This window comes from Apaloderma vittatum, unplaced genomic scaffold (assembly GCF_000703405.1).
Source record: "Apaloderma vittatum isolate BGI_N311 unplaced genomic scaffold, ASM70340v1 scaffold3948, whole genome shotgun sequence".
NCBI classification, from domain to species: domain Eukaryota; kingdom Metazoa; phylum Chordata; class Aves; order Trogoniformes; family Trogonidae; genus Apaloderma; species Apaloderma vittatum.
The window spans coordinates 21863-41698 of NW_009732261.1; the positions used below are offsets into that span (position 1 = coordinate 21863).

Consider the following 19836-nt stretch of genomic DNA (forward strand, 5'->3'; position numbering starts at 1 on the left):
GCCCCAGAAGAAAAACTGTAACTTTCTCTTTCAACTATCTGAAAAGGGATGGAGACAGAGATGAGACAGATGATAGAGGCTTCTGTCTCAGGGAGTGCAGGGGAAGGTTCCTTGAGTGGTTGTCTACTCCCACCTGCCTGTGGTCCAAATGCCTTCTCACAGGGCAGGTCCGAGCCAAACCAAGGGGTGTTGGGAGTGCTGACTGTCTGGTCCTTTACCCAGAGGGCTGAGCACAGGGCCACTGCAGTGATGTTAGGTCTTGCCACCTCAAGGAACGAAAGAATGAGCCTGCTTCCCAAACTGAGATCTGTATCTTTGAGTGGCAAGCAGTATGCAGTTAGCTACTGGATTGGAGGCAATAAACCTCTATGACCTATATCCTGAGCTGTAAATAATCTTTCCTGTGAATAATCCTTCAGAAGGTAACCTGCTTTCACAGAAGCACTACTTAAGTCATGCTGTGCCTGAGTGATTAGCCCTGGGCTCCTGGGTCACTGCAGATTCAGACCTGAGTCTGCATACGCACCTCAGCTCTGGGTGTGAGCGGAAAAGAAATATTCCACCAGTAATTTCTATCAATCATCCAACTCCTGGTTTTACATAAATTTCAGGACTTTATTTAGATTCTGGTAAATATAAGATATTTAAATGGGAAGCTGGGACAAGTTACATGCCTAAAATACTAACATACCATTGCCAGTTTGGCCCATAGGCCCTACTGTTTGCTGGCTAAAGACTTGTGCTGTAGGTACTTACCGCACTGTCCATGTAGGCTTCAGTCCAAATAATGTCGTGGTCGTGGTTAATCACCATGGGACGGCTGAGAACATGCAGGTACTCCATCACGTTCTCCTGGACATCCGCCAGCGTGGATATCTGAGTGTAGTAGCCTTCATGGACAAACACAGGTGTGAGTCACTCTGCTAATGTGTCTTTCATATTTTTAAATGAGTGTCCATGGAAAGCTAGAAAATGAGATGTCAAAGACTGTATCCAGATGATTCATCTGCTCTTTAAAAAAAGTGCCTTGACATGCCTTGTATCCACAAACTTCCGTGGACACATGTTTACGTGGAAATCCAGAGTTTCAAAGCACTGACTCTGTTCTTTTCAAAATACTGGACCAATCCTTAAGACCAGAGTCTTTATATAACCATACTCATGCCAAGCAGATGTAAAATGTTGCTTTGGGTCTTAAGCAAAACTATATGCTAATCAGGTTGCCTTTGGTCCCAATGGCCAAACGTATCCAAAGTACTCCACCAAGCTACACACTTGCCCTTCCCAGTTTAATATTAAGCCCAAACTCCCAAATTCCAGATTTTTTACAGCACTCTACTCTTCAATCTGGCTAGCTTTACATCCAAAGATGATGACTACTTCCACTTATCCACCAGAAGCAGAACGTAAAAGTGCAAGTTACCTATTTCCAGAGCTTTGTGCCTGCAGGTGGACTTATAAGTCTAACACTACAACAAGGAGTACAGGGGAAAAGGGTTTTCAAGCTACCAAAAAGTCCTCAAAACTAGCTGCTTAACTTGCTAGAAATTCTAACACAGTGTAATGTCATGAGAACTCTTGTCCTGCTTCTGTCCACATGGGACAGATTGGTTGTACTTGGTATAGGATGGAGTATGTCAGAGAGATGAAAAATTTGTTATCACTAGGAAAACACTGCCATGTGAAAGGGCTTATGATCTGATAAGCTTTGTGACGTGGGAACAAATTTAGCGTGCTTGAAAACAAGGACTACAGGACCTATACAATGCGTTGAAACAGAAGGACCAAAATTAGTGAGCCTTATGCAGATCTCTAGTATGGTAGGTGAGAATTCAAGTGCAAAGAGTGTATTTTTGTTCTCCAGTTATTCAGGAGAATCCATTCTCATGTTTTATGGTGAACCAACAACACTGTGAATTCTGTCACTAATCTTATGTCTGAATATGCAATCTGAAATCCAGGTTTTTGTTTCATCTAATAAAATCTAAAAATGTTGAATGTGATTCATAGTGCCAATAGCTGAATGTTCAAGTCTTGAACGTCTCCAGCTCACAGACATTCTGCAAGCTAGAAACTTGTCTGTCAATTATTTTTGGTAGCAAATGCACCCATGCATTTTATAGTCTGCTGGAGCCACTGCTCAGACAAGGAAAGAGTTGATATACCTAGCTAGTCAGTCTCCAGCTTCAATCTTCCCTTTCTTTCCCTGTTTAACAGGATACTGATGTAGGAAGCTTTGCTGACGGAGGCCAAGTCATGCCTAAACACGGAGGACTTTTTTTTTCTTCCTCTCTTCCTTTACCCTTACAGGCCCTGACATGGCTAACTGGACTTATTAACTGGCCCCAAATTCATAGAGATGACTCACCTGTTCCAAATTGATTTTCCCATTCATGCCGTTTCATGTCAGCTAGAAGGAATATTGGGTTTTGGGGTGGGATTAACAAACTATTCTGGTACTGCAGTGAAACCACTGGCACACAAAGAATTTGACCAGGATATAGGGGTTTACCTGCAGACTTTGTGAAAAATGCTATAAAATCTTTAAAGAGGAAATGCTCATTTTACATCTCAGCCAAAAGATGTCAGGCTTTCTGACAGGCTTTTAGACAGATTGTCAAAAGCCAGCAACTGGGACACAATAAGCACAGGGACTTAGGTGGACTACAGCCAGTACGAATCTCGGTCACAGTGTCCCTTGGCACTGTGACAGGAAAATGTGGTGGCTCAGCACGGAGGACTTATGTTAGTTGGACACAGGCACACTTCCCGTGGACTAGCACTAGGGTCTGCTTTTTCCTTAGGCTGTTTTCCAATCAAAGTCTCTCATGGACCCCAGTTGTAGTAAGTAAGACTTAGAGGGGTTGAGGGCCCCATGGTTTGATATGAGTGACGGGGGTTGGGGGACCGTTCCCATACAGCACCTTTGTTGTTGCAGGCGATCCATTTCACATTAGGGGCAAAAGTGACCTCCCGTCCAATGAGGTAAGTGAAAACTCGGACCTGGAAAAAAGAATGCAAAGATGGAAGAATTAGGCTGCAATACACTACCAAATCCAAACGGCAGAGGTTTAACATCCTGTGACACACTGGTGTGAATGCCTCTTTGTGGTGCATAGCAATAGTTTTGCCTTCACACAGAGATAGGAGTCTCTTGCTCCATTTGTTTTGCATTTTGTGGGCTGGAACTTAATTTCCAATTACAATCAGGCCAGAAAGCCAAGTAGCACCCGGGATCATCTGGATAACAAGGCAGAAGTGCAAATTCTGTTTGATTTTATGATAGCAGCTCTGCCAGGCACTCAGCAACCACATACAGAGAGGTTTATAGCTCACAGGAATCCTTCACCCGGGGGAACAGCTGCCCGCATGAATCATTTAGAGAAAGCTTCATCATTTCTCCTGTGTTTGGCCAACAACAAAAGACCTAATCCTGAAATAAACTTTAACAGTCCCATGCTCTGGTCTCTCAGTAGGCTGCTTCTCTCCCTTTGTGCATTGCTGCTAGCTGGGATGAGGTAAACAAATAAATCATGAGGGTTTAGGATGAGCTGTGGTCTACTCCACTTTCACAGTCTGCTCTGCTAGCACAAGCCTGTAATCACAGACCTCAAATTAAATAGGGCTGGAAGTTAGAGAGGTTTTTTTTGCACCATTTCCCTGCCCACCGTAAGAACTGGTAATAGCCAAACCTTTCCCAAACAGGACCAATAATAAACAGCCCTAGATGGGATTAAAATTCTTTGCCAAAGTTGTGTTTTTTCTCTTTTTTGAAAAATTATTATTATTTGAAAGCACTCAGCCCAGTCTTTATCATCTTATCAGAAGAATGTTTTTATTTCCCATGAGTTTAGGAAATGAAGTATATGAGAAAAATAATCTTCACTGACCTACAGATACCTACCTGTGATCCTACCACCTCTAAAATCATTTCAGTAGGCTCCTACCTGACTGCTTTGTTTTGTGTTTACAGCTGCATGCACATGGGTATGGAAGGATGCAAATACCCAGCTCTGCCCGACATCCTGGCTCACACTCTATTCCCTCCACAGCAGGAGAGCACCTTTCCTCTCTTTTTCTATTTATCACTTCACAGACAAACCTTCCGATCTGGCCAGTTGTATTTTTCAAACACAGCTTCATAATCTTCCACCGCTCCGTCTGTGATCAGCATGATAGCTTGGTTACACAAGCCTCCTTGACCAGCATCTCTGAACTACAAACAGAGAGGAAGAACATTGGTTATCTCATCACAGGCTGTTTCTGTGTAATTGCAGCATATATATTTGTGGTGGCCCAGATCCTGATTTCTTGCAAACCTCACACTGTGCTCAGAAAGAGCCTCGCTTAAATAAGGACTATGTTTGTATGCTGCATGTAATTTTTTTATTTATACAGCCCTGCCTAGCACATGTAGACATGGGTGGCTTTACAGAAGTAAAATAATAAGGAGAAAATAAGCGCTGCGGAGGAAGGCTGTGATTCCCTGCTGCCTCACATCTTGCACAGTCACATTCGTTTATGCAAAACAGCTATAGAATGACCATAAACACTGCAATTCTGATTTAACAGCAGTAACTGTCACTTTTTTCCTGGCAGAAAATGTGAGAGGAGGGGGAAATCAGACTCATTATTTTGGGATAAATCCATCAATCTGCCAAGAAAGAGCAGAGAAAAGCAGGAGTACATGAAAATAGAAGGCTATTGCCATCAGAGCTGAAATAAGTTATGAGTGTGCCAGATAGAAAAGCCATACACTGTAATAACAGATGATCTGTTATCTGTGCATAAGTGATATTTAAAGGCAGAGTGGAAGCCTCCTGGGACTCTGGTACAAACGTCAATGTGCTCCCAAGGACACTCGGAGAGGTGGTGAGCAGACGCGCTCTTACGGGCAAGGCAGATCCTGCCTGTTCAGCCTTCTAATGCTGCTTATCTAGGGCTCCTGCCTGCAGAGCCATTTGCCTCTCGTGTCCTCAGGTACACTGGCTCTAGATAATCAAACGCCTTCTGTGGCACCAACGCGGGTGTTGAATTAGGAGCCACCAGAGGAGGTGGTGGCAGAGGACATCAAGGCACGAAGATGAGCAGTTCCTTTGCTGTGGCTCCCAGCTCAGCATCAATGCACACTGCTCCTCGCACAGCTTCTGCATTCTGAGCAAAGAAAAGGCTAACAAAGTCAACAAATGAGGATGCAGAAACTGATGTAGACTAAAAAAAAACAACCTCACATGAAAAGGTGTGACAACTCTGCGCAAGAGATTAATGAGGCGCAGTGGCATGAGATATGGAGAGTGTACAGGAGATTAATTGAAGAGTGACTAAGGTTTTATCAAACACAGCAGCAATCTTAAACTGGAGAGGGTGGTTGTATCTTATAAATGAGGAAAAAGGCATCCAAGTGCATAAAATAAAAGCAAGCACTGGATAGGACAAGAGCACAGGGTGTGAACTGTGACTTTTTAGGTGTTTTAGGGTTCAGTTCACAAGTCCTTTCTGGTTTAATAACACTATGTGAGGACAGAAGGCAAATATCTTCGCTGACACAGATGGTACTCTGGTTTCACTGCAGATTAACATCATGGTCATTGATACCTGGAAGCCACCTCCAAGTCTAAAATTCCCCAGTCATTTCACAGCTCCTACAATTATCTCTGTATATGTCCTTTATTATGAAATTACCAGCATCAACACTAACATCATAATAATGTCTCCTTCCACCACCGTTTAGTTATCAGTCCTACCTCCTTCAACATTACTCTTAGTATCACTGAAGTATGTGTTATTCTACTGCCGTAAGAATGGATTCAATAGCATCTGAACAACCTCACACATGAACCCACCTATTCCTGTTTCATGATAATCCCATTACTTGTATCACTCTCCAGAATCAGTACAGATGATCATGTGAGAGAAGGGTGGTGTAATAGCGTCATTTCTTACTAGCTACTCTGACACAAAACTTCCATGTGATTTACTGAATGAGGATGAAGTGGTTGGGTGTGCTCCTCCTCTTTCCTATCACCAGAGAAGGACACACAGAGAGGAGACAGGCTGTACCTCTGCTGGTGTGGCCATGCCCAACCCAACAGTCAAGATCTTCCCTGTCTTTCTCTACAGAATGCCCAAGGTCTGATATTTCCAGCAGTCCAAAAAACTTCTACAACTTGTGCTATGGGAAAAAAAAAATCAGTGCCAGCCACAGGGTAACTGGAGGTCAAGGAGGAGTCAGCGCACACGTGTCCCTGCTCAGCAAGGAGACTCAGGCTGAGGGTGCACAACAGGAACAGGCACAGGATGCTCTTGAGCACAAATAAAAGGTGAAAGGCAGTTAACAGACACATGGGGTTCAGCTGCAGACCATCAGGTGGGAAAAAGACAAGCAGTCTCAAGTGAGCTGTTCCTAGGACAGAGATCCACTGTGAGCAGATTAGCAGAGAGAAGGGCTAGTGTGAGCAGCGGGGTTGTGATGGTGCAGGACATGCTTTGAGAATGAGGTTCAGATCATAGATATGCGAACCTCGTAGTTATGAAAGCAGCTTATTCCAGGCTCTTGTGATCTACAACATGTTTTGTTTAGATGATTATTAAATTGACTTTTAATTAAGGTCACACACCATTTCATCAAACTACTTAAGGTATCTCTTTATGCAGCTTACTTCAGACCTCATACTACTGAGATGTGAGAAATTAGATGCTGTATCAGAACTAGCAATTGCCTAATTACAGGAGTAGATGACATTTTCAACAGGGGAAAATGAAATCATCAGTGTCATAGAAATAGAGATTAAAAAGACAGATTTAGGAAACAAAGGAACAGGAGGTAATCCCTGTTTTTTTAGGTCCTTTTGTGCTGGCTGCAGCTGTAGCAAATGATCTGACAACATTCACATCAACCTTCGAGTGAAATTCTCTGCTCTGACTGAAGTCTCAGGAGGGTGAAAGAAGGGGAGGTGAGGAACAAGATGTTGATAAAACAGATGTCTGAAGAGATGAGGGCTAGAGCCACGGTCAGTGAATGAGGCACAGAGCTGCATATTCTCCTGTATAACTTTGCTCATGTTGCCAGGAGCAACAGGCATGATCTAATTAAATTAGGGTCGTAGTCTCTTGTATTCCCTTGTTTGCTCATTGCCATTTACTCTGCAGCTATAGCCTGGCACAGAGTTACTGGTGAAGAAATAGTAATATTGGCATAGCTCAGTGATGTGCAGACACGCATACTGATTATATACACATCTGGCCAGATGACTGAGCAGCCCCTCTCCATCTCACCATGCCCCATTCTTACACAGACCTGCCTCCAGAATTACTGAAAATTCAGACTTAGTGGAAGAGGTCTCATGGGTAGAAAAGAGAGAAGGAATCAGAAAAGCCAGTGAAGAAGAAATGAGAGATGACATTAAAAAAAAGTGTCATAAACTGGTAAACAGGAAATCCCGAGCTTTGAACATCCTGAAAAATAAGCTGCAGAATCCAGATCCATAAAAATGTGAGTGGAGATTTATAAACATACAGAGAATAAGCAAGAAAAGGAGAACAAATATGTTGCCAGATGATAAAAAACAGAGGGAAATGCTCAGACCTCCATATTCATCATCAGAAGGACAATATTGCAGTGGATGGGTACAAGCTGAAGTGATAAACAAAAAAAGTGAATGAATTACAGGCAGGGTCACAAAGTGGTAGGGTTAAAGAAAAAGTTAATTGAAAACTTTTGAATAATCTGTACTCAGCAATTGCAGAAAATGTTGCGGAGCTACTTCTCTCTTGGGCTGAGACCTGACTGGGACTGCATGAGATCCCAAAAGATGGAGACAGCATAAACCAAAAACATGTGTTGCAAGAAGGGAGGAAATGAGATGGGTAAGTTGTCCTTAAACGTCTAACACATTGCTAGAAAAATTAGTAACACAGTCCTCTTGTGAGTGTGCTAATGAAATGCTTCCCCACGCCGGCTGGGCATAGGAAGCCACCAACTCCCTTGGTTACTCACATCAGCAGACAGGTTCATTCTTTTTATAACACTGTTTTCCTCAAATTACACAAAATTTTATGTCTCACTGAAATCCAGTGTGTCACCATTTTTTTCACCTGTAGCCATTTTGGAGTGACCTACTTATTAACCTCAAAATTTATGTAATTTTTGAGTTCAACAGCAAGTCAAGGCATTATTAAACCAGCTTGGTGTTAAGAGAAGACATCGTTCCAAGGTGGCTTCAGAAAACAAAACTTGGGGTATCTTTTCCTCCACAGGGTCAGAAAGACATCAGCTTTCAAAATATCCCCTTACTCAGAGCAGATCCTGAGAAAGGAGGACCCCTAGGAGTCACAGATTTTGTACTACCTAATCCTAAAAGTTTCATATACAAGGAATACATGATTATAGGTATATATGACTATCAGGACTAGGGGTGTGTTTGCATATGTATATATGTACATACATATATTTGGCATGTCTATAGAAATATATAAATACCTTTACAATTGATATATATTGGAAAGGATAATCAGAGGTTCAAATACCAAACAGGAAGCTGAAAACTGGCTGGAGTGGAATAGCATAGAGGCAGATCAACTGGGCAGAAATTAACAGTGTGACAGTGTCTGGGGAAACGTAGCTGTTGTCTTACGTCGTGTTAAGAGGACTACGGTGTGTAAAACAAGGAAGGTAATTATTCTGCTCTGCTTAGCACTTGATAGCTCTCAGCTGCAGCACTTAGATGCTGTTGGGAGAATGGTGTTGCAGGGAAGGCAGGCAGCCTGGAAGCAGCCGTGAGCAGAGCAGTGGCCAGAACAAAGGGGTATAAATCCTTCAGGCAAAGGGCGAGAGTACAAGACATGCCAAGCTTTTCAAAACAAAGAACATAGCAGTGAGATAGACTAAAACTTGATAAACAAGAAAGGAGCTCACAAGACAGCACTTGACACTTCAGAATTTTGAAGCACTTTATAAATATATGCTTAAGACCATGGATTCCCTGGGATGCATATTTTATTGAAACCACTTGGTGTGGGGCTAAATCGAAATAGAATTTAAGTGGTTTATTGAGCATGGCAGAGCATGGCAAGGGAGGGCCTGGCTAACTGTTCTCCTGAAGCTGTTCTGCAAATTGTGTCACAGATTGAAACATTCCCTCCCTGTCTACTCCAGAACATAATGGAGGAAAATAAAGACAGTGAGAGATCATGCTCTTCTTTAGCCACTCTCTGCTGCTCATACCTCATTGAGTAGGTCTCTCCTGGGCTATTAATTCTACAAGTAATTGGGCTGAGGAAAATTACCAGGGAAATTTTGCAGTCACTTTCATTACAGATATTATTACTGGTTGTCTACTGTAATCAACAAAGCCTATTTCATCAGTGTGATGTAGCAATTCTCATCTTCATTCTCTTGCATGTGCTCCTGTGAACAATAACAGGACGGTCTGTGAGGAACAGCTACAATCACAAGCTGAGAATTTCATTTATGTCTGACGGAAAGTGAGTGGCTGATTCCAGCAAAGTTCCCCTTTCTCTCACCTGCATGACTGCAGCAGCGCAGATTTATTTCAGGGCACAGCAATGGAAAACCTTTTCTTCCCCTATTGATCTAGAGCTAAGAAGCCCTAAGAGAAGATTTCAGGGAGTCCTTAAAACATAGGAGCACTTGGCAGGTGGTATCCTTTTGCCTTCAGGCATGGTATTTGAAGAACCTAGGGTCCTCCAGGCACTCTCTAGAAGAGCTCTTACCAGGGAAGATACAATTTGGGAAAGACTGCTGCAGGAAGACAGGCATGTTTCTACACTTGCATGCCTAAGTGTGTGCAGCGTCTGGTGCTGCTGCGTGTGCACTGAGACACAATCTCTGTCTCTTCTGAATGTCATCAAGCAGACAGAAATCCTGGGCTGCAGCTTGCAAGAGGTCCTCCAGGCCTCCTGCGGCACAAGGCAGCTGTCCCACAGCTGGTCATGAACAAGGCTCCCAGCTGATGGGTTCAGTGACCTTGGACTGAGGTCCCATTTTGCTAAAGAGGAGGAAATCATGGTCCATACTACAGTGCATGGCATGCTGTGAGAAAGCTGTGACCATTGTTACTGGGAAGAGATATTTAGTCCTGTTTCACACCTTCAACAAAGTTAGTCAGTTGCCCTCTCACCAGATCTGGAGTGATAACATAGGACGTGGAAAGCAACACCTCACCTTGTGAGGTAGCTGAGTTACCACCATCCCTGGGTTCAACTCTGATCCTGCTTGCACTGGCATAAATTAGGAACAGCACTACCATAGCCAACAAACTTAAACTTCCAGTTTGCAAAATAGGTAAGAGTGGAGAATCCTTCCCAGGGTGCACACTACTTTTAACATCAATGCTATCATTATGGCCACTAGCATGATACCATGTATATATTTTTGTCAACACCAAAAGCATTGGCATCTTTAGGCCAACTCCACTATAGACAGTGCTACGAGGAGGTTGGGGTGTTCAGCTGGTTCTTGGTCCTTTTTCTCTTAATATTCCTTAAGAAACAGCTAAGTCATGTGCCTACCTCCAGGCTACTAAGTCCCAATTTTTCCCCTAAGGCAGTGAATCACTTATGATTCTTATCACATGACATGATCAGACTGACTTATTAGTTCTCCCATACCTGAGATTTCTTCCCTAAGCACTGATACTCAGTAAAATGACATCGAAATAAATCTGAACGCTGAGAATAATATTTCATGTCTTCATCATCATCTACTTACCAAGGCTCACTAATAAGATTACTTATGGCCAGAATTGTTGCCCTCAGCTGATCGGTTATATTTTATTGCCATCATCTATATAGTGCCAGGGTGATGTCCAGTTGTGGGGCTTATTGAGCAAACACTCATGAGGCCACAGCCTTGCTGGCTCCTGATCCCTCCTGGGCAGGGATCTGCAGCCCTGGGGCATCACATGCAAACTGACACCTCCCCAAAGCCAGGTCACTCCTGCACACTGCTTGTCACAAATTTTGGGGCCTGTGAGATCAGCTCATACCACCCCCTTCTGCAGCACAGTGAGGGATATACTGTCCTTAGATGTAGCAGGGAAAGTAGGGGTGGGCAGGGACACTTGTGCCCGGCAAAAGCATTGGTACCGACTCTCTTACCTCCCTCAGGATTTTGAAGGACTCTGTCAAAGCCTTGTTCACAGTCCCCACTCCTTTTGCCTGCAGTTCATCCACCAGCTGCTTGAAGTGCTGGCCAGAAGAGAGGGAAAAAGGCAGCAATGAGTTTCAGGCAGGGTGGTTCCTTCGACGCAGGGAGGAAAGGGTAACCTGGAAAAGTCTGTGCCATTGTGCTCCTGATTCTTCACCAAAGCCATCAGGGCAGGGCAGCACCATGATGGATGGAGGAGGGAAAGTCAGGTGGCCACTCCATTGGCAGTGCCATCATACAATCATAGAACAGCTTCAGCTGGAAGACACCTTCAAGATCATTGAGTCCAGCCTTTGTCCTAGCCCTATCAACATCACTAAGTCACGTCCCTCAGCACAACATCTTGCCTCTTAAACACCTCCAGGGATGGTGACTCAACCACCTCCTGTTGCACCTTTGCCCACATAGCCATGGAAGGACTGCATTTCTTAGCCTGTGGGCTGTGCACCCACTGGCAGTCCACAAAACACCATGCGAGGGACAAAGCTATTAGAAATCGGTCTTTCCCTTATCCATCCCTTCAGAAAAAAAAATACCCCAACAATAAAACCCCCAAGAAACCTTCCTGTGCATGCAAAGCATCAGGTTTGAGAAAAAGAAAAAAATCAATGCTTCTCTACTACTTAAGAGGCATTGATCTGGTTGTAAATGAAAACCTGAGGGAGTGCTCTCTGCAAGATGGTGTCAAAAAACCTTGGGGGTCCTTTGGGAAACATTGCAGGAGACATCGACCTCTGGAGTCGTACTCTGTGTGACTCAGGGCTAAGCTGGGAAAGAATCTTGGGGAGAAATAACATTGCTGAAGGTATGGAGGGATGTGCTAATATAGAGAGAAAAAGAAAAAAATTCAGTAAGAGCAGCTGAAAACACAAGTCAGCCTAGAGGGTGATGGAATAGCTGAATGCAGACCAACCACCTTGAGGCTGCTGAGCCCTCCTGGATAGCATGGTACCAAGCATATATTTTTGTCAGCGCCAAAGGCATTGGCATCTTTAGGCCAACCCCACTATAGACAGTGCTACGAGGAGGTGGGAATGCTCAGCTGGTTCTTGGTTCTTTTTTTAGGTAACATTCCTTAAGAAACAGAGTTAAGCCATGATAAGGAAAATCCCTCTTCAGAGAAAGCCTGCTGGCAGTCCACCGTGGTGAAGGATCAGGCCAGGCTGAGAACACATTCAATTTCTCCTTTCTGAAGGGCTCAGTATTTGGGGTTTCAGAGATGGAGAACCTTTTTGCTCTGCACACTATTTTTCTATAGCAGTCTGGGCTAGGTCTACGCATGCTCTGGCAGTGGTGGTGCCAAATCTGCTATCACACAGAGAAGCTGGTTGCTGCTGTTTAACTAGCCCGCTGACCTCATGTTACAGCATCTTCATGTAAGGAAGGATGAACCATGGAGCCAGCACACACCATTGAATTAGTCCTTGTTTCTGAAATACAAACCCACACACTTCTGGGAGACAGTTACTTCTTGTCCCTGGAATTTTATGTCACAGCATCTTAACCCCATGTACTTCATACATGGAAAGTCATCTGAACATCATTGATAGGATCATGGTACTCACCTCTCTGTTATCTCTGTCTGCTTGGACCAGGATACCCTTAAAACAGGGTTCAATAAAATGAACATAATCATTGTACTGCAAAGAGAAAATAGAAAAGGGTTGTAATGGGAGAAAATTCACAAAATGTTTTCACATGCCAGATGAATATCAGAAAACAGTATAGCACATTATGCCAATTTCCCTTAGGAAGTATTTGTAGTGATCATGGTAATAATTTTTTGATCATGGTAATAATTTTGAGAAATCTTGTATTTGTATAAATAATGCATTAATTATGGTATTTTGACGAGTTATATCCAGGCATATGTACACCTACAAAATTACTTTTTTCCCCACTCACACTCTAGAGGTTTTCTCCACACTCTATTAACTTGTACCTCTGGACTTGCTTCTAGCACTATTTGCACGTTTGTGACTTCTGGAGACTTTGCAAGTCCCCAGTTGCCAGCTGAGCCTTGCAAGTGGTTTTGTAGCCTAATGCCTGATGCCTCTGTCGCACAACTGAACAATAACATATCAAGTTACCACACATCCACCAAACTGTGATAGTCAGTGGGGTGTATGCATCTAGCCTGATAGATATATGAGGTAAAATATGGCAGTGTAAACCTTTCCCTGAAAGATTCATAACAGCATAATTCATAAAAGCATGGCTAAGAGGCTACTGATGCTCAGCTGATCAACAGAAGCTTAGTTCAGGCTATAATGTGTCTGAGCCAGTAGGTTCTTTGTGTGAGCACAGTGAAGGAACATATATTATATGTTCTTTCTGGGATTGTTTTTGGAGAATAGGTCATATTTCAAACTCCTTGAATGACTTCCCTCCATTTTTCTGCCAACACTGTTCACTCTTCCGTCTATCCAGTTATATAAAGACAGAGCTGTCACCACTGGAGTTTCTAACTGTCTTACACAATAAGAAACTATCAACAAAAAGTAGACTTGCCAAAAAGTGACCATGCCCTGGCAAACTTCTATGGAAAGGAGCCTAGGCAAAGAGATGCTGCTTGAATTAGCCTTAAAAATTATTAGACGAGCAGCCATTTGCCTTGAATCTGGCACCAGAATCCCCTACTCTTGGCATGGATCAGGTGGTCAGTGGTGCTGGTTCTCTGTGGGCATTCTCATCCTGGCCAGGGCTTAAAAAGGGAGTAACACGAAGTAACTTGATGAAACTCCAAGTAAGCCTGTGCTCATTGACTCTGAACTGGATTGCAGGCTTGCAGGTGCACAAATAAAGAATGTGGTGGTCATTTTTTAGCCTTGAAACATTACCCCGAGGATTGTGCTGCTTCTGGCCCCAGACACGGTGATATACTATGCTCTGCTGGGTAAATTTATTAGCTCAGGTCTTTGGTAGCTCAGGTGTCTCTCTACAGCACTTTGTTACTGTTGCAGTCACATCTCTAAGTAAGCAAAAAGATGCAGCTGGCATCTTTGATAGACAGGATTGGGGTGACTTAGCAGCCACTCTGCTAACCACAAGAAGCTGACTTCCCAAGGCCAAGCGCTTTTGATTACCCATCCAATATAAGTATTAAGTGTTGCAGTTACACCACTGTAATGCCTATGGTTTGCTAAGGGGAATGAAGGGTTGGTATGAGGCACAAGGAGGACAACTCAGCACGGGAAATGGGACACAACTTACTGCAATGATGTTGACAAAGTCATTTTCCCCCAAAGTGTCTAAAATGGTGACGATGGTATGTTTGGCAATGGTCATCCGCAGGCCCTTCATGCTCCCACTGACATCCACAATGATGACAATGTCCTTGGGAGAGGTGGCCGCTTGTATATACCTTTATAAAAAGAAGAGTACCAGGAAGCTGAGTGAGCATATGGGGAGGAGAAATGCTGGGCACGCTGCTGTCGCATGATGCCAGCTGCAGCATCCCTCACATCACAAGCACAGCTATCCAGGAGGCTCAGGCTGGGCACCCAATGGGTCCCTTCCTACCAACCTGCCTCTCCCACCAGCCCCAGCATCTCACTTTCCTCACAGGCGGGTGCTGGGCCTGCTGCAGACGTATGTCCAGATTCATCTGAGAGTCATAATTGCTAAAGCTATGCTGAGTAGATTGAGTAAATACCATGTCTGGCTTCTGAACATCCCCATCCTTCTGGTGGCTGATTTATAAGGAGGATGGGCCAGAGGACGGATACATCAGCGGCGATTTCCGTTCGGCATGTGTTAGATGCCGTATGGAGGACTGGCACTGGCACTTGGTAGGGTTTCCTAACGTGCTATTTCCTTCATTTGTGTACCCTCATCTCTCGCAGGAGCAGCATGGGGTAGTAACTGCTGATCAGCAACTCACCAAGGTGTCACCTTGAAAAAGAGGGAGGAAAGAAGTCTGTAAGGTGCTTTGTCCAAGTCTCTCCAAAACTTACCAGCCACGATTCCTGCAGTCAAAAGAGATGACTCCATTCTCATCTGGTAACCACTTTATTCCTGGAGAGAGCAGCAAAAGGACGAATCAACACACAGACAGGCCAGCATCTGGTCCCTGCTCCCCACCCGCACTTCTGCCATTGGGTGCTGAGATCTGGCCACCCTCTGGGGGCATGCAAATCTGACCAATGATAGCAGCAGCCATTCTGCAGAAATACAAGCAGAACTGCATGGCGTTTGACAGTTCTCAAGAAACCATTTGTTAAATTTCTATTAAAAATGCAACCAGGCACAGTCTGAATTTGGGGACAAATTGCACTTTGAACTTTTTGCCCCGATGAAGTTTCTCAACATCTTTTTCTCCCCAAGGGTGGCTAAGAACATAAAAAAGCAGCAGCGGTGACAGGGACGTGTCCCAGATTCCCTGCTAAAGGCTCTGGTCAAAGCCATCTCTGCTGTCCCCTTCCACAACACGTGACGGGTCACAGAGCAAGCGCATGCAGCCATCTGACAGACGGGCCACCAGGCCAAGCTACAGCTGCGGAGGATCTCGTGGGCTCCTCTGAGCACGGGGCCTTCCTCTTGCGCCATGACCTTAAGTGCCGCTCACAGCTGGCAAGTGGATAACAAGTCAGGCTGACCAGCTGCATCTGCCATGTGTGGCCTCAGAGGAGGAGGGATGCTGTGTCTCCCACTAAAACCACAGGGGATAATGAGGCAGGGAACCCTCCTGCAGCCTCCACACCCCACCTGCAAGATCCACAGGCTTTCTGGAGTGTAGCCTGCCCAAGGCACACCTCTGCAAGCAGATGTTTCTGGGGTTGCAAGGGCAACAGACCTGGGGGTCTGCTCCGCATTGGTAAAAGGGGTTTATGACCGCTGTGGACACTATTCCTTCAGTCTAAGTGGCAGCAGCCCATGAACTGAGTATTTTACTCACTGCACCCTGACCTTCATGGGGCCCCACTGCCTCTAACTTTCCCAGATTGGCCTTTTCCATGGCACAGACCCTATCCTACAAGACTACTATGTTACGTTGAAAGGAAGAAGCCAATCTCTGCTCTTTTACCTGGGTAGAGCCTAAAGAATCCAGTGGAGCTGCCAAAGTACTGCCAGGTCAGTGTGGGATCCCTTTCAAAGTTGTCCACAAAAATAGGATTCAAGGCTTCTGACATGTAAACGCCATTCAGGATGTCAGGGTCTGGGTAGGTGGAAAGAACAGAAAATGAGGAAAAAGTGCTAGCAAAAGAGGCAAAGTCACCCACCACTCCCAGTGTCAGAGTATGGGAACAAAGGCAACACAAGGAGGAATGCAGCCTTGCCTAAAGCTTTGACATTGGGCAAGGAACTGGATGCATCATTCAAGTAAATCCTGCAGGGCAGGTCACCACTGGCCACTACAGCTGGTCTCAGCTTGATCATATGCTATTGTCCCCATTTATCTTTCCATCCTTGTCTGCCCTTGGGTGTTACATCTGTTTGGAAGAGGTCTAAGAGACCCAGGAAAACCATCACTGCACTGAGCACAACTGGGACACCACACAGGCTCTCTAGGAGGGGACAAGCCACTGTTGGAAGGTAACTGTCTGATGCACCACTAAGTGGAACAGCCTTTCTACAAAGAGTATTTAAATTTATACTAGATGTTATTACCTAATGCAGGGGAGCTCTAGGATTTACACGCTGTTTCTCCCTCTCCTCTTTCCCCCTTTGCCTGTTCTTTCTTTCACAAAGCTTAACCTGTCCTCCCTTGCCTCTGATCTCATCAGAATCAATAGGATGTTGTAGACTTGCAAGAACTTGTAAAAAGCAGCATATATTTGGTGTCAGTGTTGTCTCTTTGCCTCAGGAGACCAAACAGAGCAGCAGCAATAGAAACAGGGAATTATAAGAAACTGGTTGTTGTAGGATTAACGGTATTAATGTAGAAAAGGATTGAGCTTTGACCTACCACTTCCTGTTTAGTCACTTCACTTCAGGTGGTTCTGATCAAAATAGGGGAAAAATTAAACTGTGACCAAACAGCCAAAGTAACGCATGCAGGAAGGGAGCCAGAAGAGCTGCGGAGAGCCAGGCTTGCTGCTGTTTGCAAGAAAGGGAGTAAGTACTGCCAGGTGCTGCTCCCAGGAGGAGACCCAGGCATGGAAGCAGCTCTCCTCCTCCATGTCCTGCTCATCTTCTAGCCATAGCCAGAGCAGCTGGATGGTTTGTGTGAAGCTCTACAGGCTAGAAATTAGCTCACTTGGCAGTGCCTCTCTGCTGTTTCTGACCACCTCTTTCTGCACGCTGCTGTAGGCACACTCTACTTTGTGTAGCTCTGCTGTAGCAACCCACAGCCAGCTCTGCGGGTGGCTCTTTTGTGAGAAAGTTTTTAGTGTCTGGGGCTGTAAGGCCAGATGGAATGAGTTTAAAATCATGGGAGATATAGAACTCCCTCTATTGTCCCTTTAAATGACATAGCAGTTGCGATCACAGTCACCAGAGCCTGACCTGTCTGGTCCTGAAGGCTGTAAATGAGCTCCGTCTATAAGAGAAATAACGGTCCTTCTTGTTCCTTGCCAAAATGCTTGAAAGGGGAAGAGCTGATAAGGAAGGCAGGGAAGGAGCCAGTTCAGGCAGCTTCAAGTGTTGGCCAAAAAGAGCAGTAAACTTAGGATGATTGTAACTGGTGTCTCAGACTACAGATTTGGCAGGGTGCTGACTAGCCTGGAGACGGACCGGTTTCTGATGAGTAGCTAGAGCAGTGTGAACGTGCAAGGGAAGAGAACGCAGTCAAGGCACAGATGAAGCCATGTGAGCCTTAGTGCCTGCCTGGGCTCTTGCAGCTGCCAGAGTGTCAAAGGCTTGCTGAGAATGGAAAATAGGCCAGAACAACGGCATCTCAGTAGCCACTGTGAATTACCCCCAGTCCCCTACAGATACGCTCACTGGGAGTTATGAGTGCCCCCATGTGTTAGGGCCTCGGATTTGGAGTCTAAGTTCTCAGATGAAATAAATGAGGTCTGACACTTTGTACAGAGTAACAGTTGCCAATAAATTTACATCACAGTTTGTTTCACAGCATCTTTGGTTGGGTAGATGAGCCCTATTGGACTACATTGCCTACCTAAGACAGTCAACTGTCCAGCATTAGAGATTTTCCAAGAGCAGATTATACCTAAGCCCTGTCACAGTGACAGACTACAGCACAGACGTGACTTGGGACAGTACCTTTTTGGCACAGTGTTTTTTCCATCAGTTGTTTTTTTCCCATTCCCATCCTTTATTTAATTGTTATTACTGGTAGTTTCCACAGCAACCTACTAATAATGAGAAAATAGATGCCAGCAGAGACCATTACCTTTGTTATAGACGTTGGTGGGGAGCTGGATATCACTGTATGTTGTGTTAACCAGCAGGTTATTGAAATGCTCGTTTGGCTCCAAAATGAATTCGTCTCCAAGCTCCACATAATTGTCGTTTTCATCCTTCTCATTAATCAGGACAGAGTTATAGTAATCAAACTGTTGATGCAGATGATGGAAAAGAGAAAGGCAACAAGAGAGAATAAGACAATATCCTGGTTTGAGCTAAACAGAACCAGTTCTGTTCTCTTCTCAGTTCAGTCTCTTCTAACAGGCTGCACTTTCCCAAGTTAGCAGCATGGTTTTGCAGACAGTGCCTGCTACTGGCAGTGATAACACCTGATGTTCACAGTTACTGCCTGGGACTGGGATGCCGAAAGGCTCTTGCTGATACTTATTCCTACAGTGACCAAGGCCACTGCTGGCTCTTGTGTGCCACGCTGGGGGTGCCGGGTAGTAAGAGGGGTCACAAGGAAGTAACAGGTTGCACCTCTGAGGAGTAACAGACAGGACAAGTGACCAAGAAGAGTATTCCATTCCATATACATCATATTTAGTATAAAACTGATGGATCATGAGGGTTTAGTTCTTTTTCTTCTCTTCTGCAATGACCAGCATCCAGGGAGGACTCTGTCCAATCTTCTGCCTTTGATCCCAGTCCTGAGTTCCCAGATCAAGCTCCTGTATCCAGCTCCCCTCTGCTGCTGAGCCTGGGGCTTCCCCCAATGCTCTGCAGCATCAGTGGGGATTGTTGCGGGGAGAGGAGTAGGGTTTGATATCTGTTTCATATATATGTATATAGTTCACTATTTTTATTATTTCCTTATTCATTAAAGCAGTTTTATTTTTTCCAATCTCTAAGTTTCTTTGCCTTGTTCCCTTTTCCTTCCCCTTTGGGAAGGGAGAGGTGGTTAGAGAGCTTCTGTCCAGGTTTACTGGCTGGCCCAGCTCTAACCCGCAACAGAAAACTACCAGTATTGCCTGAAAAAAATCCAAACAAACCAACACTCCTTAAAACATAAAAAAGGGACAAAGGGACATCTGGAGGATTCAGGCTTCAAACAGGATCAAGATGAGCAGCAAACAAGAGCCGTTACCAGCTGAAAAGTTTCATGATGCCCAAGTGATGGTTTCTGCCCAGTTTCTTACAGGCAAGTGCCCACATGACTGAAAGCATGATGATAACAGGCAGCAGAAGACCCACCTGAGAACAAAGGGACACAGTGGCAGAAACCCATGGTCCCTCAAAGGTATTGAAGTGACTAATCAGAAAGGCAAAATCTCTCACAGTATCTGGCTCTCAGGTTTGCTACTGGGCATGCTGATCCTGACCTTATTTGCCCTCTCTCTACATCTGTCATTTACTAG

The 19836-nt window shown here is 44.7% G+C and overlaps 1 protein-coding gene across 1 annotated transcript in view; it reads right to left on the reverse strand.

The window, feature by feature from the left end:
- Nucleotides 1-19836, reverse strand: part of CACNA2D4 (calcium channel, voltage-dependent, alpha 2/delta subunit 4) — a 54087-nt gene that overhangs the window by 20482 nt on the left and 13769 nt on the right. Inside the window, exons 5-13 of the mRNA XM_009875440.1 lie at nucleotides 18465-18627; nucleotides 16194-16325; nucleotides 15124-15184; nucleotides 14381-14531; nucleotides 12733-12807; nucleotides 11119-11208; nucleotides 4103-4216; nucleotides 2925-3003; nucleotides 757-890 (exon numbers count right to left, since the gene is read on the reverse strand). Coding sequence (XP_009873742.1) covers nucleotides 757-890; nucleotides 2925-3003; nucleotides 4103-4216; nucleotides 11119-11208; nucleotides 12733-12807; nucleotides 14381-14531; nucleotides 15124-15184; nucleotides 16194-16325; nucleotides 18465-18627 — 999 coding nt within the window. The remainder of the gene's footprint in view (nucleotides 1-756; nucleotides 891-2924; nucleotides 3004-4102; nucleotides 4217-11118; nucleotides 11209-12732; nucleotides 12808-14380; nucleotides 14532-15123; nucleotides 15185-16193; nucleotides 16326-18464; nucleotides 18628-19836) is intronic.